This window comes from Portunus trituberculatus, chromosome 39, assembly GCF_017591435.1.
Source record: "Portunus trituberculatus isolate SZX2019 chromosome 39, ASM1759143v1, whole genome shotgun sequence".
In the NCBI taxonomy this organism is placed as follows: domain Eukaryota; kingdom Metazoa; phylum Arthropoda; class Malacostraca; order Decapoda; family Portunidae; genus Portunus; species Portunus trituberculatus.
Genome location: NC_059293.1, coordinates 12,960,520 through 12,985,300, shown reverse-complemented (window position 1 = coordinate 12,985,300; position 24,781 = coordinate 12,960,520). Strand labels below are relative to the sequence as shown.

Genomic DNA, 24,781 nt, shown 5'->3' with positions numbered 1-24,781 from the left:
AACATATGCACTAACATTTTTTTTGATTTTGTCTTTTCAGCATTATAAGTGTAATTCCACACAAACATGCTAAACATAATGATCATCCATATTTCCTCCATGCTATTAAATTTCCTGCTAGCAAACACAACATTTAGAAACACTGTTCACTTCTCTATAATGAGAAGCATCTGTTTGAACCAATATATATAATAAGATACTTGGTGTACTGTTGCAAACAATTTGCTTTATTAGCCTAATCACTGATGTAAATACAATGCCACGTTTCAATCACTGTATCAGAAACATAGTCATGAAGTGGATAAGTTCAAGAAAACAAATAGTACACAATGAGCAGAAAGAAAAGTGTGAAATTACTTGAGAAGTCAGGTGTGTGTGTGTGTGTGTGTGTGTGTGTGTGTGTGTGTGTGTGTGTGTGTGTGTGTGTGTGTGTGTGTGTGTGTGTGTTGATAAGTTTTCAAATGCATTTTATTCACCACACATTCGTACTTCAGTAATGCATATTAGAATGTCAAGAATACTTTCTTCCAAAAAGAAGAAACACCACAATTCATTATAACATCAGAAATAAAAGGAGCCTCAGATTCCACTGCATACATGCAGACAGTGCTTGAATCCATAAAATGAAAAGTTGGAAAATTGCCTCATCCAAAACTTTTTAAGAATTGGATTTTATAAAATCATTCATAATGGAAATATTTTATCAGACATTGCTGTTGTTGCTATTTTGTTTTGCAAAGTTTCCCTGATTATGACTCTTCTTCATGTGCCCATGCAAATCAAGCACTTTCATTTAATGAGAGACTGACAAAAAAGTGGGTTTCCTTGTGTGACACTGGTGTGACTGCTCAAAAGATTTGATCATATAAAAAGAACAAGAAAAAAAATATAAAACTAAAGTTTGAAGTGGAGGATTACCCAAAAATTATCCAAAGGTAATGTTGAAAGACAATGAGTCATTCAAGACAAAATTATCCAGCAAGACAAAATATATCAATGGAATACACAGAAATGTAAGTGAAAGGAATCTATAGGGGTAATGCAACATTAAATTCTGGAATCAGAATAATGTACAAATAGACTAATTGGAGCATGGTTGTTGAAGTTTTGAGATGTCACATTTCAAATTTGAATTAATATGAAAAACAGGCAAAAGGAAATGAATGTGCAAGCATATGTATGTATATAGTACATACATACTTGTGTAAATCTTGTAAATTTTAAGAAAAGCTAAACACGAGTGTGAGGAACAATTCAAAAGACACAGGAGGCACCGAGACCCATGGATGTGGGTAAAAAAAAGAGTATGTGTGTAAGGATAGACTTCATTCATTGTAAGTATATATATATATATATATATATATATATATATATATATATATATATATATATATATATATATATATATATATATATATATATATATATATACTTTATATATTCTTCACATCACTCTGTTTTGCTTTTCTTGATGCTACTCCAAGTGTACAGAAGGTGATATCTGTACAAATATTCTAAGCAGTGTAAAAAATAAATTAATTAATTCATAAACAACACAATAAACAAATAAATACATGAAATATATAATTGTGTGTGTGTGTGTGTGTATATATATATATATATATATATATATATATATATATATATATATATATATATATATATATATATATATATATATATATATATATATATACTCCCACACACACACACACACACACACACACACACACACACACACACACACACACACATAAATGGCTAGTGTTGTCCTGTTCATACTGTACATATAAAAAGCCAAGAAAATAAATAAACTGAAATAAAACCAAACAAAATATGTAAGTACAAAACTCTGTTTTGCTTTTCTTGATGCTACTCCAAGTGTACAGAAGGTGATATCTGTACAAATATTATAAGCAGTGTAAAAAATAAATTAATGAATTCATAAACAACACAATAAACAAATAAATACATGAAATATATAATTGTGTGTGTGTGTGTGTGTGTGTGTGTATATATATATATATATATATATATATATATATATATATATATATATATATATATATATATATATATATATATATATATATATATATATATATATATATATATCCCACTCACACACACACACACACACACACACACACACACACACACACACACACACACACACACAAATGGCTAGTGTTGTCCTGTTCATACTGTACATATAAAAAGCCAAGAAAATAAATAAATTGAAATAAAACCAAACAAAATATGTAAGTACATGCCGAATTATCAAACTGTTTTTCTTTTTGTTCTAGATAAATGACATGGAAGTTTATGAATGCGTATTTTGAAAATCAAGAAAAATCAGAAATTAAAAAGACCACAAAAACTTTAATCATGTAAAGTGATACATGTAGAAGGCATTGATACAGGCAGCATGTCTAGCATTCACTGAATATGCATTTGTCCACTGCTGCTCTAGATTGCTGGTGTAAACAAACTTGAGGCAGATTTTAGATTTTTCACCTTTATTGGTGACTGATGCTGCATTTGCATTGATACATGTGTCTATTGGAATGGTATTGATGCAAGCCAAACATACAAGGAAAATTCTTTCTCTGCATGAGAAACAAGACTAAAGAGCAAATGGAAAGTTATCAGTTTAGCACTTTCAGTGCACAACATTAAGCAATACAAGTAAACTGTGAAGGTTATATTAAAATTGAAAGGATAATTTCAAGACTCCAAGATCAAGGGATATTATTTTGATGGTATTGTATCCAAGGATGGTGCTCCAAGAAAGGCAAAGAGAATATCACCAAAACAATGGATCAATATGGCTGAGCTGAGCTGAGCTGGAAAATATTGTGAACCCAGAATTTGGCAGGAGTGATTACATGTAGTCTAGAGATCAGTACATATCTGTTTTTTCCGATTTTCTAAAATTGTTTGAGGTTGTGAGATCACTTCAATTAGATAATTAGGCACATACTTCAGTGACAAAAGCTAAAGTCTTTTTTTTTTTTTTTTTTTTTTTTTTTGGTTATGGAACTTCATATTCTACTCATCCTTTTTAATCACCTATGAGTAAGAACACTATAACACTAATTTCAAACTCCTAAGCCTCAAGTACATACTTACAAAAAGAATGGGACCACACATTTGGCACAGTTGAGTTTGACTATCATATTTGGCAACACAAGCAAATTATTACCCTTGCTGTATTTTTTGGCAAACATGTTATCACAATAGATGTGAGTTTCTCTTCAACAATCCACACTTCAGTCACTGACTGAATGGTCACAATACTTGCACCATAAGCCTCCTGGTCTGGAAGAGGCATTAGATAGCTTCGCCTTACCTCAACAGTGTCTCACACAGATTTATTTACTCTATATTGACCATCATTATCTTCAGACATCTAATAATGGCTGGTAATAGAAAGTTGATGTTTTGAGTCACACACGAAGCAAAAATAAGTCAAATCTAAGTCCTCAGTTACCAATAATATTCTTCTTGTGATTTATACTCTTGATGTTGATGATGTCACATTTAGCAGAGTAATTTCAGCACCAATTTGTCATCAAATGTGTGATCCCACGGTAAGAACAAATATAAACACTGTATGTCTTGACTACATGTATGTATGATCTCATTAAAGATATGACTAATTTTGCAGCATGAATTGCTTTCTTTTGCTCCTGACTATAACATTTGCTGCTAGAAATGAAATTACATATTAATGTGGTGATGATGGTGGTGATGATTATGATGATGATTTTGATGATGATGACTGACAATAATGAAGATGATGACTGACAGTAATGATGATGATGACAATGGGTTACCACAATACAACAGTTATGACTGAATATGGTTTGAATTTCAGGCTTTATGAAAGTGGCACAACCTGGCTCAGTGTTAACCTCCACAAACCCTCTTTATAATTTAGTCCTAGAATTTGAAAAAAAAAATTCTGGCTTTCAAAGTCAACTTGTATGCCACAATTTACAGTAGTTAAAATAAACCTGGCAAATTTACTCCAGGTTATCATGAGGTAGAGGAATATTTTAAATGAAATGAAAAGGAAAAGATGTAAGACTTCCAAGTCAAAACTGATGACATGAAATCGATAATTTATCAATGGAAAGTAAGAGGGCATGACACTGGCCCTTGCACAACAATAATAACAAGGATAAATAATAACAGGAAAAACAAGAATGACTTGTGAGCTACATTCACTCTTATGACTTCACTAACCTGGTACACATTTACACTTAGGTGTTACAAGAAAGGGAACAGAAAAGCTTCAATTTATGGCTGCAATATTCAAGCTCCCAGCTATAAGGCAGACTACACAACAAGACTAGTTAACTAAATAAGGATACTGGGAACCTGATTAGTATTGATATGGTAAGACGTTATTTCTCAAAGCCTGACAATGATGGTGACATTAAAAACCATTTAGGTCTTCACAAATATCTCTCTCAATATGGTATTGTCACAATAGAATTGCACAGCAGTGATGCCATGAATGTGATACAAGAGTGTGTAAAAATATTTAAAGCTATATTGCTCTACATACAGAAATAAAAAATGCATTGCTCCTTTCTTATTTGAGGAGAACTAAAGATGACAAAAAGCTAGTTTTCACCTCATCATTGCACAAAACTCAAGACTTGAAGGCAGAGGCTCTATTTTCCCAAGTGCAACTACATGATACAAGCCATCTGTTGCTTCTGCCAGCCACTACATATCCTGCTGGGGCTGCATGCTTTACCCAGCTGCACAACACAAAGCAGCTCAACACACTACATTGTGCACACACTCGGCCAATGTACATACCAGTTCTGTCAGGATATATCAAGCCCCTTGGTAGCCTCACTGAGGAAGCAACTTCTAGTCTATCATTGTCTTCAACAATTAAATTTCTTAAGTCTTATTTCACTAATGCCCTACAGACTGATGCAGCACATGTCTTATTCATTATGAATAAGAAATGAGCAAATTGTGTAAACTATAATAGCCTGGATGTGGGCATCACCAAAGCTGACTGAAGATCCAACTGAAGATCCAAGCAATGATGTTCACCCAGATGTAGGTTGAGGCAAGATAGAAGCAATGTCTCAAGACAAACTCCAGAGGATCATGTACCACCTGGACTCCATTCAGTCTGGGCACTTTTTCCACTAGGTAACCTGGAGCATGGGGTGTTGGCGCCTCAGGAAAGACCCCCGTGTCATAATATTCCTGCAAAATCTTTTCCTTTTCTACATAACGGGTATACAACCACTCAGTGAGAGCTTCCTCTTCTTTGGGTACCTGTGTAAGATATAAATGACATTGGTATTCATGAAAATATACAATGAAAATTCTATCAACCAAGAAGGTACTCAGATGGTCCTGATAGTCTTTCCAAGCATCAAGCAAGTTAATACACATTGCTAAACCAAGAGAAGTAAGTTATGGAATGGACTATACTGTTGCATGCAACATCTTAGTACAGGTGACAACTGGAAAGATAGACAGATATACCATGGGCATGAAATTTTCAAAAAATGAACCATAAGAAAAGAATACAGGCAACAGTAATAGTAAAGCTGAAACTATCTTGACAACTAGAAAAGCAAGGATTTCCCAGCTATATATGTAGAATGGAAAACATCTGTATGACATATGCATTTGTAATCTGCATCATACATACATAAACAATTTAGTTGGGGCAGAAGTTACCTTGATCTGAACTCACCTCTTCAATGTTAAACCGCCGGTAGTGGAAAATTGTGTCACAAGGTGGTCTCCAGCCCCCAAATATTGTAGGAAGGTCCAAGGGGTCACCTCCTGGGTAGGCTATCGTTACATCCAGCAAATGCTTGATGGTATCTGTCTTTTCTGAGTGAGAGACAAAAATCATCAGGATCATGCGTGTTTAAGATAGATGGCAATTTGAACATCATTAATCATGTGGAAAATCAAGTTTGTCTGAAATTATCATCGTACATTAACGTTTAAAAATAAATAAGTAAAAAAAATTTCATAAAAAAAAAAAAAATACTCAAGTGTCCGATTTATCAGATGTCTGGCTTTTACGCATTCAACTTATGTGGAGTTTACTATACTTTTAAATTAGTAACATTAAAAGCTTGAACAAGCTATCTAGTCCTGATGTTATTATATTTTCTACTGCTATGCAAGTAAGTCTTACGAAATCTTACCATCATTTTGGTCTGCTGCTACAGAGTCAAGGATGACCTTAAGAGCCCCGACACGGGGCAGAGACACATTCTCCAGGACCGGCAGATTGTTCTTGAGGGCGTACCTTTGACTTGAGGGTTTGCGGTTCTTGAGGAAACCTCCTTCCGGAAAGAGCACCAACCACTTCCTCATGCGAGGAATGTAGAAATTCCTCAGATGGTTTTCTAGTTTCACCAGTGAGGAATCTCTATGTTCTTTTCCCTATAGATGGATGATTATGAGTGTGACTTTTCCTGGAAACTACTGATTGCTATAGGTCAAGTAAACATTATCTTGTGACCCATTATACACTAAGATTTGCGAGATCCATTCATCATACCATAGTCATATATAAAAATGTTAAAAAATCTTTAACAGGACAAGTATATTGTGGCCAAGACCTATAAACCAACTAAAACAAGTGAATCCTAACAATTTTTTCAGTTAATGACAGAATTTGTGGACTAAACTACTATGATTTCTTAATGCTTCAGTTCATAACATAAGATGATAAGTTGAAGGTAAAGCAAAGCTGAGGGGCATACCCTCAGGTGGGCCTAGCTCAGGTGCTTACATCCCATGATCAGTAATGAGCCTTAGAATGAAACACAATGGTGATTGACATACTTGTTACATCAGTTTGCCTTCTCCAGGTTTCCCCAAGTTAATCTTTTATCGACAAAGCCATAGCCAAGAAAGATGATGGATTCAACCTGGGATTTGCAAACCCTTGGAGATTCACAAGATTTCTAAGGATAATTAGATGGCTAATTTAATAATAGCCTTTACAGTATACCATTGCAAATTTAGCTATGTTAGTCACTAAATTAACATTCTTTTCAATGTCAAATTACTGGGGGTTTGAGTAGATAGTCTTGTAGCTCTTAAAAAGAAAAATGTTGAGAATCCCTGGTCTACCCTTCTTACCAGTCCTGACTCATGTCCTGGCATGCAGATGTATGGCTTTGCTTTTCAACAGTATTGCAAAAGTAGACTTAATGGCAATGTTATTCCATAATCCTTGAGGCATCTTTAAAGGACTTGTTAGTGGCAAGCATAACAATTGCTTGCACTTTAAAATAAATACTATAATTTAAAGTTACAAAGAATTAAAGAAAATAAAGAATAAATCATGTATTACAAACAAAAATATAAAGCTTTCCAAATGTACTTCAGCAAACATATCAATTATATTCTGTTCATCACTATCCTAACGTAATCCTACTACTATCATGCAAATGTTTTTCATTCATAATGCAGATAAAGAATACTTGACCATGATGACTCATATATATATGATTTTTGCTTTATATAAGAAAACACACAGAGCGAAACTTCCTGAAAATACTGCAGTGATAAAAACTCACACCCTGAATGAAGAAATCTCCGTGAGCCCAGGATACCAGGCCAAAGTTTGTGTACTTAAAGATGTGGTCCATTATCCACATAATGTTGTTGAAAAGCTGAATGCGGGAGTTGAAGGCTGCCATGATGAGTGGTACATCTGAGGTGGACTGGTGGTTGAACAGCACTAATGTCCGCTGGTCTTTCAGGTCCCAAACCTTGGTGGTGAGATACATTATGTCTTCAAGCCTTATGAATCTACAAAATTCATCAGTACATCAGTATAGTATGTTACTTTAGACATAACCTGATATCTTATGCATCATAAATTTTTTATAGTAGCAAAATATATTTGAATATACATATTACAACAGTGAGGTAGATAGTAATAATCGATTATCTTTTCCAATTCCTTGGAGTTTTCATTATATGTTTATGGTGGAAATACCACCACTTAACTAAACCATAGAACTCCATTCTTGTACAGTATATGGAAGTGTATTCCAAATACTATGAGGAGGACAACATTGCATCAACATTAATTTTCCAACAAGGTCTAATAAATGCCACAGCCACTTCATGTCATTAGCTTAATGAAAAATATCTTGAAAAAACTCTATAACTTTGGAGGGTAAGGTTAGTAAGAGAACACCATTGTGATGCAAATGGGAGAGAGGTAATCAGGAGAGTAAAGTGACACTAACATCATCACCTCGCTCCACGACATGGTAACCATTGCTGTAAGACCAAAGAGCCACCATGGACAGCAGCCATCGGAACATAACACCTTCAATCCGCCAGTAAGTGGTGGGTGACAGCCATTTGAGAGGTTGCAAGATCAGCAGCCAGCAAAAGTGGACTGGGATGCAATATAAGTTGTTGAAGGAACAGAAAAGTATCCTTACTACTGCTCGAAGCCACACGTAAAGTCTGTAAATATAACACAGGCCATCAAAAATTGCCTAAAGATGTTTATAAAGATACTCACTACTCAAGATTTTGTCACAACAAGTACCTACATACTTATTTCCTATATCAACTATCAGTGAATGTAGGTGAAGAAAAATACATGAACAATTAATAAAGAGACAGGAAAGACAGAAAACAATGAGCTTCAATGAACAAAGATTTGCATTTTCGTTCTGAGAGGTGAGGGAAGAATGGTATTTTCTGTAGTGATGTGGTTAAAACATGATAATAGTTATTTAGATCCTTCAGCAATTCCTCCCATGAAGATCCACATTATCAGAACAAACTGAAAGAGCTATCAGTCAGTCAGTCATCTAGACTTTTACCCTTTCGGAGGCTTAACAAAGGACTATCAAAGCTTCACTTCTTTCCAACATGACAAATAGCTAACTAGTTCCAAGTCATATTCTGAAACATTACTTTCAAAAGACCCTACTCAGAAGTTACACAGGCTTTTAAGGTTTTTTTTAATGTTACTGGTAACAGATTAACAAGATTTCCACATTATTCTTGATAACCGTGCTAACCATCTCTGTTTCATGGTAAGGAAGCAAACTATTTCAGAGCACAAGTCTCATTAATAGATGAATGAAATACATCTGTCAGCTTTGTTGTGCATTACCAGCTTACCTTTTCGGATTGAGCCGGTGGTGTGCTGTGCTGTCCATGGTAGTGAAGTCAGGACAAACCTGGGTGGGAACATGCAGCACCAGATGGGGGAAGTGGCAGAGCAATTGTCACAGCAGGGCAGGGCAGGGACTCTTACAGGGACTCGTCTACTCTCATTATCTTTAAAAGATAACTCACGATGAGCCATTGCCCACCCTAAACTTCCACTCGACCTCACCTCTAACACGTGCACACACAAACAATCATGAACACACACAATGACAAAACCTTGTATGCTCAGTTCTTCAGTAAGTATACACTGCCTGGATACCTAATATACACCTTCCTATTCTAAAAATAGTAATACAAACATAAACATCTAGCTTTTCAGGCATTAATGCCATAAAATCAAAAAGACCTTCACATGTTATGTAATATAGTTGTTCATCAATACATTTTTCAAATCCTTCAGAGTTACCCATTGCAATTTTCACAGGGAGAGAGAGAGAGAGAGAGAGAGAGAGAGAGAGAGAGAGAGAGAGAGAGAGAGAGAGAGAGAGAGAGAGAGAGAGAAGCACCATGATGACTGAAATTTTAATGACTACCAGTATTCAGAAATGTCATGGTGTCAAAGCAATAACAAAAATCACATAAAACCCTAATATTAAATCTATTTCCTGGTTTTATTATTTTCTAAAATACAACAATGCTACAAATATATCATAATGTTTAATTTGGACGTATGTGGACATGCAATTCATGAAATTAGCATAAACTATAGGTAGTTAAGTTTTTTGTCTTTTCATTTACATTGCATTTTGTTACCCTAACCTAGCCTAACCTTAAAGAAGAAACTAAAAAGCTCATGAAGATAGAATCAGGGCATTTTATAATAAACCACACACACACACACACACACACACACACACACACACACACACACACACACACACACACACACACACACAGATCTAAGTACATTTTCTTGATATATCCATCAATGTATCTAAATCCCTGACTCTTAACACTTGCAAAAAAGTAACAAAATGTAAGATTAATAGGGATCATTAAGATTCTTCTCCGTGATAGCTAGCAATCAAAGAACACACACCACCAGGTTATGATGATAAATCTCATATCTAATCACCACCATGACATGATAAGCTGCTATACTCAGGCTATCAAGCTCCTTGAGGACTGTGAAGTTCTCAAGTTATACTTCTAAATTAGTGAAGCTATAGTATTATATATATATATATATATATATATATATATATATATATATATATATATATATATATATATATATATATATATATATATATATAGAAGCACAGTATATAAAAGACAATTTCAAGTCATGTTGCCTATTTGTATGACCATTTACTTTAAACACTGTAATAATAAATACAAGGATGACCATTCAAGTTAACATTTCTCATGGAATGCCTTCTCACCAACTGGCTGTGACAAGAAAGTCATGATGTATATTTTCTATAGATTCAATATATTCACAAGACTTTTTCCTTCTCTTTTTTTATCCTCTCAACTATATTACTATATAAGCAGGAGGGAAAGATTTTGGATATGTGAAGGTAGTTATCATGCCCATGATACTATGCCTAGTAGTATATACTAATCATTTATTTGTTATAAAAGAAGATAAGACAATTATAAGACATGAGGAGAGACAAATGCAAGAAGGTATGGAAGCTTATTTAGAATGACACTGTGGATGGTAGAATATTATTATACACTAAAAAATGGGTGTGGAAACTTATGTTGACCAAGAAGAATAAAGGAAAGGTAAAATTGTTAAAGCCATTGACACAGATTAAGTGAAACAAGAGCTTCAGCAAAAGAACAGCTGCAAAAAAAGATGTAGAGACTGAAGGCACATGTCATATTCATTATGAATGCAACAGCAGACTGCAGCAAAGCTAATGTGATGTGATTGAAACAAAACAGAGTGGTGTGGGTAAGTGATGAGTGAGTGGTGTAGTTTGTGGATGCTGAAAAATACCATGCTATCAGATTTCCATTACCTAATCTTTTCCAGAGATGTTTTACTGCAATGCTGTTTTTCAATAATATCAGAAATATTATGTGTCAAAGGCTAGATAAATACTGGTAACTAACACCTATACTTTCCTTCATTCATATATGGATACATAATATACTGACTGAAGCAAGGTCAGGATCAGGGCATGGACTAAAGTAAGCAGTATTGTTGCTTTATACTGCTATTATCAATAACAAGGAATATTCAAATTGCAAATCTATCTGAAAAATTAGGTTTGCTCTGAAATTGTCACAATAAATTTATGATTTGATTTTCAAATCCATCATCATATGTTACCACTGTACATGGTATTAGAAAAGAATATGTGATGCTAGGAGTGTATACATGACGCTTGAAGAGCATACGTGAAGTTGGGAGAAAGTTTATGTTAGGAAGGGAGATTAAGGTAAACTTTAGGAATGGTTCTTACACAAAGGAAATGTCAAAGAACACCAAAAGAGATTTGCAATATGTATTATGAACAATGGCTTGAATAATAACCCAAATAGACAAAACCTTCATATTTTTCTCCATCACATATATTCACATCTGATGGGTAAAGTTAGGACAAAAATATTATGCAAACAATAATATGAATTAAAGTTGACAATCATTATAAGCATTGTCTATTACCTATCCTACACTAAAACTAAACCACAAAAACAATACTAATGAAAGATACAAAAGCGAGAAGTTACTGATCTATCATATAGAGCAGTGGTTCTTAATCTTTTTACTACCATGCCCCCTCTAAGAGTTTGTCCTTCCTTCCACACCTCCCTTGCATCTTTGAATACAATTCCTTCCCAGATTAAAAAAAAAAGTGATACTTTTGCATTTTTCATAAACTTCTCATTACATGATCATGCACTCATTAAGAGAATGACAAATATGATTAGAGAAATTACTACTTTTTCCCAAGGACTCACACCCCTTTGGAGATTATTGCTGAGCCATAGTGGGGCGAGCCACCCAGGTTAAGAACCACTGATATAGAAAATGCAAGCTTTTATATCATAAGTATGAGTATTGCATCAGCCCAAACTGAAACAAAACCAGTGATACAAAAGGAACCTGTTAGCGGTTCATCCTAGAAATAATGCAAGCTTCCATATTATAACCATGAGTATTGCAATGTCCCAAACTGACACAAAACCAGTACAAAAATTATGAATGGAACTAGTTACCTATTTACCCTATTGAATATACAAACTTCATTTTCAAATTGCAAAAGTTAATATCCTGTTATGTAACCAGACGCGGCGATAACATACAATCTCTCAGGCACGCCGCTCGATAACCCAACCCTTACCTATCCTCCCTGGCTGGTGCTGCACTGGACGTGACCGGCCTCAGCACATCACATCCTATATACCGCTACATCCCCCTTATCCTCATCACAATACCTTACACACAAAATTTCGTGCGATCTAAATGCCACGATTGGTAAATGTCAAGCCGAGCGGACCCAGTATCAGAAATAACAGCTCCCCGGAATCCCTTGTTTGTTCCCCTGCACAAGATCCGCTGTTCTTTCCTACTCTTGTGTTTTAGCTTTTCCTTAACCATGCCTGTCGTTTTGTAGGTACTCACCTGAATTTTGACATCACTTCTGAACAGATTGCGGCATAGGACCCGGGAGAGTAAGCCCCAAGTGCCATAAGGCCACACTGTAAACACTGCCTCAGCTGACCGTGTTGTGGAGTTTGTGGTCAGGGGGAGCTGTTCACTCCGGCCCGCTCTTCTATTTCGGCTCATTTATCTCTCAAAAACTCTTGATTTACTTAATTCTGCAATGATTTTATATTGATTGAACATATTTCTTTGTTATTTTAATATTTGTTTTGGTTGTGTGATTTTTATATTGTTTTATTTTTTCTAGCATTTCGCTTTTCCGCTCTGTGTCACCTCATTTGTTTTCGAGGCACCCACTGATATGAAAATAATAATAAATTAATTAATTAATAAAATGCATGCGAAATGTCTATTATCATAGATACGTACATTTCATATAAAGTATCAAATTTCATCAAACCTTATTACACTTCACCTGTTGTCTGCTGCTAACATGACTAACTCTTGGTAACCTCTCCAGGTCGTGACTTGAATATATTGCATCATCTCTACAATGCTGTTCAGGATACGGTGAATTTTAGCTTACTTCAGTACCCTTTCTTCAATATACAAGTCCTCAGAACCATCAGGAAAAATGTTAGTAAGCCACGAGAAGGAAAACGAGGGTCAAGGGATGCGTCCGCGAGCATGCTGGGATGGACAGCGACACCCTTGATACCTCGCGCAATGAACTTAGAAGAGATCTAATTTTTTGCAGTCTCATCGGTCTCACTACCAAGGATATACTGACTCATGCATGCTATTGGCGAATCTAGATCGCAGATTATGCCAACGAAGAGCAACAGCAGAGTAAGGATTTTTTTTTTCTTTTCTTGTCAAAAAAAAAATATATATATATATATATATATATATATATATATATATATATATATATATATATATATATATATATATATATATATATCATGGTCTGTTTTGAATAGAATAATAGATCTGCTATGGCTTGACTTTCAATTTCCTAATTTTTCTGCTCATACTATATCCCATATAAAGTTTATTTTCCAACCCAACTCTTCTCTCTCTCTCTCTCTCTCTCTCTCTACATGCGACCTGTCTTGACGTTATTAACCTACATTAATTTACACAAAGGTTATTTTTTCCCCACATCTCCAAGGAGATCCATTCCAGGGAAGTGTGGATTTGAGCTTCTCAAGTCAAGCTAAGAGAATAACTAACTGGAGTTGTATTTCACTGGTTGGCACTTACAAAGTCACTACAGCCATCGTAAGTCAAGTAAAAAGTTAATTCTCTGATGAAGGAGCCACAAGAATAGTATATGTAGGGTGTAATTCTTTGTTTTGTTGTCAATCCATCCTTGCTATTGATGTTAGACTGATGACTCTTCTTCAAACACTGCGAAGAATAGTAAGCAAGAAATGATCATCCAGAAGTTGTAATTGTTAGCTGTTTTGCGATTAATCTATTCTTAGAATTGATATTAAGCTGATGACTTCTCTTGGAACAATTGAAATAATAGTAACAAAAAACGGGGCTTCTCAATTGAAGATGCATGAATAACTACCTGGCAGCTGTGATTGTTCGCCGATTCGCAGTCAGTCCATCACTCATCACTACAACACTTAATGAATCAGATATCCTTCTTAACACAGTGGGAAGAATAATAAATGAGGCAAAAATAAATATTTATTAATACATTCGCACTTAGTCATCATACATTGACATTTATTTTCTCATCGCTACCCGTTTTTCAAGAGTAAATCATCATGTAAGTAATTAACCATAAGATCTTTTTACTTAACTACCTCAACACAAGTTTCCTGGGTTCATAAAATCAAGTCTCCCGCCCCGTGTCATGTCCAACCTACTCTGCGTCAAGTAAGAGGTAGACTTGCCAAACATGCAGAGCTCACCCAGATGTAACACTCGTATAATCCCCTTTGTGATTATTCAAGCGCCTGTCACTGGGCACCGAGAATAGTTCATGTACATAGTGATCAGATAGCCAGTGTTGTTCTATGTCGCAGAATTCCACCAAGCAAAACATAGTAGGAATCTCGATGCATTTACACATGTTTTGGCCTCAGTCACAGGCACCGATTCTCAACCAGCGGGCAAGACGTGGAACAGAGTAGCCAGATGATATTCTTGATAGCAAAAAAAAAAAAAAAAAAAAAAAAAGAGTAATTATGTACACACTTATTCGATATAAAATAGAAACTTAAAATTATTCTTAATAAATATGCCCTGAATGTTACCATATTCTCTAATCATGTCGTGTACTAACATAACTCATCCATGGAGAAAAAGAAACGCAACACACACACACACACACACACACACACAAACTACGAGTATTCTCTTAACGCTCTAAATCTCTCTTCTTGGAACTCATTATCAACCCACACAACCCTCGCCTCATCCCGGCTCGTCCCTCGCCACCATGGCCTCTTCTCAGTAATATAAATGTTTATGTAATGCCCAGTCAGGGCGAAATTCTCTCTCTCTCTCTCTCTCTCTCTCTCTCTCTCTCTCTCTCTCTCTCTCTCAAACAATTCATCATTCAGATTAATAACTTCTGTGTTCATCTTAAACTACCCTTATCAATCATTACTTTTTCGGCAGTTGTTTAAAAATAAAATACAAATATGCACATTTTTTCAAACATATCATTAAGTTTCAGTTTCATATAATACAATCTCTATGAGATCAGCAACATACATAGCTGATTTAATTATATTTCCCATTACAAGGGAAATGAAAACTGTTGTAATCTAGCACCTCCTGCCACGTTACAGGCCTTTCATAAACATCACTTCTGCATTACACACTCTACATCACATTACCACTTTGACGGGAACATTCTTAGTGACATACAAATAAATCACAAGGTTACAATATATGATTAACAAATGAAATCTACATAAAAAAAATGTGATTTTGGTTACGATTAAATTTGAATAAAAAGACGAATTACAGGAAAAACATTCTTGGTGACATATCGACGAATTATGACGTTACAAGGTATGGCTGATAAACATAAAGAAAACTCCAAGCTACCAAGTCTTCTAATTTCAGTGACAAGCTCCAGATCGTTACATATACAAAAGACGAGTTACAAGAGGAATATTTTTGATGACATACCGATAAATTGAGACGTCACAAGCTACAGTTAAAAAGCTTATTGAAAAAATAAAAAAAAAATAATAAAATGGTAACAAGTCTTGTAATTTGGTGACAAATTCAAATTTGTAACATGAGAAAAAGACGATTTACACTAACAATATTCTTAGTGACAAACAAAAATTAGTCACGATGTAACAAAATGTTACTAGCAAACGTAATGACAAAATTTTGCCACCATGTCTCCAAATTTGGTGACAACTTTCAATTTCAAGTAGAGTTATTTATTTTCTCTTTTATTTTTTTCCCTTGAATTAATATGTTAAATTACTGGACGTGAAAATAACACTTCTTATTTACGTGTGTATGCAGGCGACGAGATTTTGAACACAACCCAACTTAAGGATTACACACACACACACACACACACACACACACTATAAGCTGCCCGATAATTGTATATAACGCACTTAACTTTCCTTCAGTACATCATATAAAAACTAGAATTGCAATCCACCTTCACACTTTACATAACACTTTCTTATGCACTGAATACCAAAACTGCCTGTGTCACCATCATTAGGAACACACACACACACACACACACACACACACACACACACACACACACACGAAGTTATACAAAATTACATATGATAAATTTTTCCGTAGGAACAAAACAAAAATAAGTCAAGAAAATATTACAAGAAGACAAAAAAAAAAAAAATTATAAGACGCCATTAAAAAAAAAAAAAAAAAACAGCCCCTAACGAGACTGAGTGAATTCTCTGAAAATTATAACGAGTTAAGCAAACACACACACACACACACACACACACACACACACACACACACACACACACACACACACACACACACACACACACACACAGTAGTACAAATTTCACAAACTCTAGCCTGTCAAACAACAAATCTGCACTCTCTCTCTCTCTCTCTCTCTCTCTCTCTCGACCACTTACTTTACAACTACATCATTGAGATAAAAAAATGGAAGAATTCATTGAAGGGAGGACATCATTATATACACAACCCTGTAGAAATCAATAATAATAATAATAACAATAATAATAATAATAATAATAATAATAATAATAATAATAATAATAACAATAACAATAACTAACGTGTCCCATAGAACAAAAATAAACAAAGGTACAAATTTGATGGTCCCTTATGCATGCAATACCCTAAAGATTCTGAAAACAAATTGATAAACTAAAATAAGATAAAAAATAAAATAAAAAGATACAAGAAAAATCAATGGAAATAAGCGTGTGGAAGAAAATAACATGAATATTTTACGGAGAAAAGGAGAGAAAACATAAACCAAGGTAGCGACTAACTGAATGTCTCAAACAGATCTTCCCTTCCCTTCGCCAAAGGTAAACTGTATACGGAACGCAAGTATAAGTGTAAATCTCCTATTCTTTGGCACCTGGTGAAATGTACAGCACGTGCCAATCAAGTCAAGACCCCCTAACAGCAGGAGGAAGCAGGAGAGCTGGTGCGGATACTCAAGCAGGAGTAGAGTATTATATGGTCGCACGTTTCGTTTACAGCTATTCCTTAGAAACGAAATGTATTTGAGTGAAGAGGTTTCTATTGCATTTTACGCTTCTTGGACATTACAATTGATATGTAGAAGTTATAAAGTGCTAATGCATCTTACGGCTAGAGAACAATGAGTTGAAAATTGTAGTACTATTATATTTTACATTTTAAAGAGGATCTGTAAAAAAAAAAGTTGAATTCATATAGTACTATAATATTTTACGCTTCGAGGAGGAACTACAGTTGAAAGTTATAAAAAAAAAAATTACAATATTATCATATTTTACATATAAAAGGAGGACCTGTAGTTGAAATGTACGTGAATCTATCCTACTTCTGCTTCAGCTTAAGTTTCCTCACAAGCTTTCCTACTCATTTGTCTTTCTTTATTCAGTATGTACTACTACGCTGATTCCTAAATCATATCCAACTTCACTGTGATTCAAAGTTAAACAATAATAAACCATTTGGGAACATCTTAAATTTATGCCTTTTCCTTTTTTTTTTTTTTTCAAGTACAATTCTCTTAATGCAATGGATCTACCTTATACTTTGCTGTACAAGATTTGATTTCACATTTCAGTGGTTCTCGAGATAAATGTGGGATTCACTGCATAACGTAGTCCCGTGTAAGATTACTAGTTCTTTGTAGCTTCCCCTTGTATTATCATGGATTTGTTATACGCTTCATCAGCATCTGAAAAATTTGCCTTGATGAGCAGGATTGTCACGTGACACACAAATTTACAGCATCAGTCAAGAAAACTCGTAATTTTCTAAACGCTTTGGATTATCATGTAAATTGTTTTCAAGGCCACGGAGATTATTGGTTTGGTTCTCATAGACGTTTCATTTCCGCTGCTGATGCAGGATCTTTGTTGAACTATTGCTGGAATCATGAAGATCTCGAAATCCTCCCGTAACTTCCAGTAGAGCCTATTCAAAATAGAAGAGATTAAGCGCCAAAACTTCTGGAGTGCGGTCTCGGATCACACAACACCTGCACTCCTTCCCAAACTCTAAGTTGCTACTTGAGAACTGCTTGAACCTAAGGGTATTGGACTCTTGTATGGGCAGTCTATGAAACAAGGAAGCTCTAAGTCACATAAATGGCTGAAGGCTTCCTCTACTGGTACAAGTGTAAAATTATAACTGTAGTTACATTCCTGTTGTCAATGGTATGTTTGGTTTAACCTTGTGTGTTTGGGCCGCATTCAGAAACGCTTTGCTCTCTCATCATGACTATCTTCTAAATGCCACGGAGATGATAGGCCTGGTTCTTAAGAGTGTTTCTACTGTCAATGATGACGACATATTTTTAAGCTGTCATTAGAATCGCAAAAAAAAAAAAATAAATAAATAAATAAATAAATAAAAAATAAATAAAAATAAAACACTTAAAAACCGGTGTAAGTTCAATTCATAAAGCCTATGGAAGTAGTCGGGATGGAGCGCAGAGCGTTTCATAATATGGTCCTCTGTGTGAGTGTGTGTGTTATTGGACCCTCACATTAGTTTTTTATCTCGTTAGCGTGTGTGAAATCCTGAGGTAATTCAAAAACATTATAAGCATTGCCAATAACAATGAAGAGATTTTGTGTACTCTAGCTACGCAACACAAATCCGTCCATATTGTGGTGAAACAAACATTACCTTATTACAGTAACATTTACCAACAACAAACGATCAGTACCTACCAGCTGGAAGAATGCCAACATACTACATTTCATCACTCATTTCAGGAACTGTTAAGATTTTTATTTTGTTACTGAGAAAAATATAAATTAGTCAGTACATTACTAAACTGATGATTTTTCGAATACATATTTTAACAAGAAGCTTCTCTCAGATTATTATGATGCGAAAGTTACTAAACGATTAATGTGTGTGACTAAAAATGCTGACAAAATTTTAAACAATGAATTGGGGAGTAGCAACGTTAAATTTCAGAAACTTATGCTATGAACTTTAGCATTGATTCATTGCTCATTTCTCTCGTTTTCGTATCGTCACACTACAAAAGTTAACCAAGTGTTTGGAGTATGGTTACAAAGTTTGCTTTTGAACTATCAATGAAAACACACATAAGAAAGGGCAGCTATAAACTCTACGGTCGTGTCGATGCTCATTTATATTATATTTCGTAACGCTCCAGTAGTCAATGTACGATTATAATGCTGCTTTTTCTTTTAATTCACCTCAGCAATTCTTTAACGTGACTTTACATCTCGTACATTATATGGTAACGCATTATGCTTCTAAGGATGAGGGGAGGAACTGGCAGGAATTACGAATAAAAAAAAAAAAAAACTAGTTACTATTCCTGGTACTTGCATGAATTAACTCAGTACAGTGGCCTCGTGACAGTGAATTTTAGCGACGGCCTGGCGAGAGCAATGGTAAACTCATCTTCTCATTTCCAAGTTCTCTCTCTCTCTCTCTCTCTCTCTCTCTCTCTCTCTCTCTCTCTCTCTCTCTCTCTCTCTCTCACACACACACACACACACACACTGACTAACATGAAGCTGATATGTGATGTTTCGGCAATGGCAACTTAAAAGGACTTGCTCCAGTCAGGTCAGAGTCATCTAGCGTGAGACTCAGTGAGATTCTTATCATTCTTATTATTATGCAGGAGTGTCAAGTCCCAGAAAATGTAAATGGGACTTGAAACGAAATATCCATGTCAAGTAGTATGTGTGGTAATGTTTTTCTTTCTTTTTATTTTCCTTCTTGCCTCTTTTTTTGCGGACAGTGTCTCGTGCACTCTGCTATTCAATCCACTGCTTCCTGTGCAAGAGGGGATGGACACACGCTTCGTGTTACTCAGTTATAAAAAGTTGCATGCTTGTAATACCGAGAATTGTGCTTGACTCTTGCATCTTATATTTAATGAATTCGCAAGAAAAAATGTTTTCATAATATCTAAGTATGCGAAGAATGAAATTAACTCCTTTGCTAACTTTGTATTTCATTTTGTTGGTACTCGTCAAAACCACAGTGGACAGATGGCGCACCATGGCCCGGGTATTAAATCCTGAGCAATACGTAGCACCTCGCACACCTTGCCTGCGCGACACGGCCTTGCAATGGTAGTGGTAATCTTCCGTTTGATTCCGAGAAGTTCTAACATCAACCAGGGGATCTTTTACTCTTATCTCTCCGCTCGCCTTGATGAATTTTAAAGGTCACTTACAATTCAATGATACGTGTCAATAATTTAAATCTTGGGTGGAGTAAGTGCGTGCTTGGCCTTCACTCGACGCACTTATGGTGAGATAATACCAGAGACAAAAAAGAGACGAGGGCTGTGAGGCACTGAAGAGTTGGTACGTACGAGAGTTTAGTTATCAAGCATATGTAGCTGGTAATAAAATCGTGATATTAAGTAGTGTTTCATTACGAGAGGCGACTGAATGGGTGACTAATTCAGGGCTTCAAAACAGGTTCGTGTAGCGTCGCAAATGATACGTGGAGTCACTTGGCCTTGTATAAAAATTAGACAGATAATATTGAATGACTTTAATTTTGAATGAAGCATCTTTTTTTTTCGGTTTATCAATAATTTCAGAGTAACTAATGAACGACCATGTTTTTGTAAAGATTTAGCCTCGCCCCGTCCAGTCCACACCCTGTCATTTCACCCTGACGTGGTGTACATCAGTTCTTGCACCCTGCACTGCCTGTCACCGGATCTTAACGCGCCACACTCTGGTTCCCTTTCCGTGCATTCTTGTTCTCTCTTCCATACCCCGTTTTTATTTTCGTACACTGTCATCTCTACATCGTGGTTCTCAATTCGTATACCGTCTGTTCTCTCTCCTTAACGACAAAACAATATATAATCTCATGCGCAGCACAACGTTGTATTCTCTCCAAGCATCGTCTGGCATCTCTCCTTATCGTTAGAACCGTATAAACTCGACCCATGCACTGTCTGTTACTGACTCATCTCAGTACTCCCGTGCAGTGGCTGTCATCAAATCCGTACGTAATGCAGCCTTGCGCGCGCGCGCACACACACACACACACACACACACACACACACACACACTCTCTCTCTCTCTCTGAAGCCAAAACATCCTACACTCACTGCGTACAACTAACATTGCCGCCACTGTGCTTTGTTTCTCAGCAAGTCCCGGGAAATATATTGGTATCGCTGCAGACAAGTAAATTAATGTGAAATTTCGCTGTCAAAATAAAAACGCTATCGTCATTAGAGGAAATGCAACCGAATAAAAATGTCAATCATGTTGTAATTTATGAACAAATATCTACGCCGGGAATTCTGCATGTACGTCACACTTGGTTCATTGACAGGAAATGCTTCCTGAAGACGAAAGGGTCGGACCGCTACTGATGCTTAACGCTCTGAATGAATGAATGAATGTGCATGTGTGTGTGTGTGTGTGTGTGTGTGTGTGTGTGTGTGTGTGTGTGTGTGTGTGTGTGTTTACGTCTACATACCAACCACACATGCCGGTGTACGAGCGCCTTCACTGCTTACTCACTCCTCACGGCGAGTAAAGACAGGATGCAAGACTCGTGTATGTGAATTCATGTGAAAAAAAGAAAATAAAGATACATATCTTACACATGAAGTATATACACAGACCCCATTTCCATTTATATAATAAATATAAACAATCATTACTATATACATACGCACATGCATATGCCTAGGAAAAAAGAACCTATAGTAGCATCAAAAGTTGTAAAGGGGGATGGGGGTGTTGTTAGCACCAGAAGGGGTACTCGTCGATATAGGCGGCGAGGGGGGCGGGCAAGGGCAGGCAGGTGGCGGGTTGGTGGAAGGACTGGTTGATGGCTAGGCGACACAGGTGTTTGAGGGGCGCCACGTTGCGCTTCAGGGGCTGCCTGATGGTGATGGGGGAGTAGATCTGGCCACGAGTGTCGACCCACACGTGTCGCTGCAGCTTGCGATTGATTCTGATGTAATGTTCCACTAGGCGGATTACGTGAGAGAACTCAGGAATAGTGGGGGCCATGTGTGCCTCGCAGTCTAACCGAAACTTTCCCCCCGAGTAATGGATGCGCACACTGGTGGGTCCCCGCTCCGTCTGCACACTCAGGGAGAACAAGAACCTCATGTCGGCAGAGTCCCGCACAATAAAGGTGCCTAGGCTGGTGCCCTGCAGCAGGGCCTCAGCCTCCCGCCACGTAATCCGTTCCCAATACCACCCACTCTTCACCAAAGCCCTGCGGGTGGAGGCCACCACGCTGTCCTCTTCCACTCCCGCCTTGGCCATGCTACTCGCATCAACTATGCCACCCCCCGAGGTGTGCATGCGCGTGGCCAAACTGTGATCCGAGGTGCGGCCGCCACTATCTGGCCACCGCCAGCCTCCGCCACACACCGCTGGGCTCCTGCACGCTGTTGAACAAGGTGGGGGCATCGCACCCTGGCACGTCATGTGGCAGGGACTGTGACAACCCACGAAGCTGGGCATCTGTAGCGTGGGGAAGTGAAACATGTGGCCGCTGACATGGGGCGTGGCTAGCGGGGCCTGGGGTTGCTGTGGAGAGTGCAGGGTGTGGTGCTGCTGCTCTGTAGAGGCAGACGCGGCGTTTGTGGAGAGGTGGAGAGGCGCGGAGCCGAGGGAGGAGCCCATGAGCGGCCCTCCTGCAGCAGGAGGAGCCAATGTAGACATGGGTGGGGCAGACGCGGGACACTGGAGGGTGATGCTGCAGCAGGGCCGGGTCGCCAGCACGTGGTGGCAGTTGGGACACGTCAGCATGTTGGCAGCACCTGCAAAAACACGTTCATGAGCCACAGTCTTTAAGAGAAACCTGACATAGAACATTTTCACTTTCCACCCGTCCATTACGAACAAACAAATGTAAAGGCTTCAGAGTGTAATACAATACAACTACGAATATTTTGTGTGGATCTCAAGGCCCCAAGCTGCATCAGGGATAATGACCTGCGACCTGCGACCTGTGTCTTCATGCACCAGTCAGGTGCACACACGCTACTATGACAAGAACACATTGAAAACAATGGTGCCAGAGAGAGAGAGAGAGAGAGAGAGAGAGAGAGAGAGAGAGAGAGAGAGAGAGAGAGAAACCTAAATCATTCCACCCAAAAGTCCAAATCCAGCGAGATAGAATGTAAAGTTTCATGATTCAAGTGATGTCCAAACAACACAGTTTACACACACACACACACACACACACACACACACACACACACACACACACACACACACACACACACACACACACACACACACACACACACACACACACACACACACAGAGAGAGAGAGAGAGAGAGAGAGAGAGAGAGAGAGAGAGAGAGAGAGAGAGAGAGAGAGAGAGAGAGAGAGAGAGAGAGTCTGCGAAACGTCTCTTTCCTCTGCTAATGGCGGCGGAAATGACCGCGTCCTCGATGTATGTAACAAGCTGAGGCGCTGCAGATGAGGCTCAGATGGTGAGTGGGAGGTATGGTGGCCGGCAGGTGGAGTAAGAATAGTAGAGCAGCGGAAGGAGGAGGAGGAGGAGGAGGAGGAGGAGGAGGAGGAGGAGGAGGAGGAGGAGGAGGAGGAGGAGGAGGAGGAGGAGGAGGAGGAGGAGGAGGAGGAGGAGGAGGAGGAGGAGGGGGAGGAGGAGGAGGAGGATAAACGTTCTGGCATGCGTGGCTGAGGTATGGTTAAGTTTAAAGCTCCACAGAGATGAAGAGGCTGCAGTGATGTGGGATGTTTGTAGAAGAGAGAGAGAGAGAGAGAGAGAGAGAGAGAGAGAGAGAGAGAGAGAGAGAGAGAGAGAGAGAGAGAGAGAGAGAGAGAGAGAGAAAATAACTTCACAATATACGAAAATGGTTGCATAGGATGGCCAGGATAGCGAGTGGTGGTGGCGGTAGTGGTGGTAGATAGAGATTACTATGAGGTTTACTCTGCTCATCTTCAGCTTGGGTTTACTAGCGAGGAGAATGGGCATCTCAGCGAGTGTAATCAATAATGATAGAGACTGTTGGCTGGCGAAGGACCGAAAGAAGGACAGGAGGAAGGGATTGAGGAACGAGAAGGTAGTAAAACGAGGAACTTCTCACGGAAATGATACGTAATTCAGTTTAACATGCTAAATTAAACGTGATATATTTATAAGAGAGAGAGCAATGAAGGAAGGAAGGGAGAGAGGGAGGGGAGGAAAGTAAAGGAAGGAATCAAGGAAGGAAGGGAAGGACGTAGAAGTAAAACAAAACATCTTTCACGGAAATATGCCTGCCTCGGTTTGATGTGATAAATGAAACGTGATAGA

General features: G+C 37.5%; 2 protein-coding genes across 2 annotated transcripts in view; both read right to left on the bottom strand.

Moving 5' to 3' along the window:
* Window positions 1-2,362: 2,362 nt before the first annotated feature.
* LOC123515524 (acyl-CoA:lysophosphatidylglycerol acyltransferase 1-like) lies at window positions 2,363-12,943 on the bottom strand. The gene is made up of 7 exons (XM_045274228.1): window positions 12,803-12,943; window positions 9,169-9,327; window positions 8,274-8,499; window positions 7,593-7,787; window positions 6,207-6,447; window positions 5,741-5,883; window positions 2,363-5,313 (listed from the first exon to the last, which is right to left on the bottom strand). The coding sequence occupies exons 2-7, from the start codon at window positions 9,204-9,206 to the stop codon at window positions 5,032-5,034; spliced, it is 1,125 nt and encodes a 374-aa protein (XP_045130163.1). The 5' UTR covers window positions 9,207-9,327; window positions 12,803-12,943; the 3' UTR covers window positions 2,363-5,031.
* A 1,532-nt stretch (window positions 12,944-14,475) lies between these two features.
* LOC123515497 (suppressor of cytokine signaling 2-like) overlaps window positions 14,476-24,781 on the bottom strand; it is a 46,526-nt gene continuing 36,220 nt past the window's right edge. Inside the window, exon 2 of the mRNA XM_045274111.1 lies at window positions 14,476-23,270. Coding sequence (XP_045130046.1) covers window positions 22,237-23,259 — 1,023 coding nt within the window. The 5' untranslated portion in view covers window positions 23,260-23,270 and the 3' untranslated portion in view covers window positions 14,476-22,236. The remainder of the gene's footprint in view (window positions 23,271-24,781) is intronic.

Coding starts and splice junctions, on each gene's coding strand:
- LOC123515524 (XM_045274228.1), bottom strand. CDS start 9,206: ATGGACAGCACAGCACACCACCGGCTCAATCCGAAAAG. Junction 7,788..8,273: donor TCGTGGAGCGAGGTGATGAT/GTTAGTGTCACT, acceptor CTCACCACCAAG/GTTTGGGACCTGAAAGACCA. Junction 5,884..6,206: donor AGCAGCAGACCAAAATGATG/GTAAGATTTCGT, acceptor TCTCTCACTCAG/AAAAGACAGATACCATCAAG.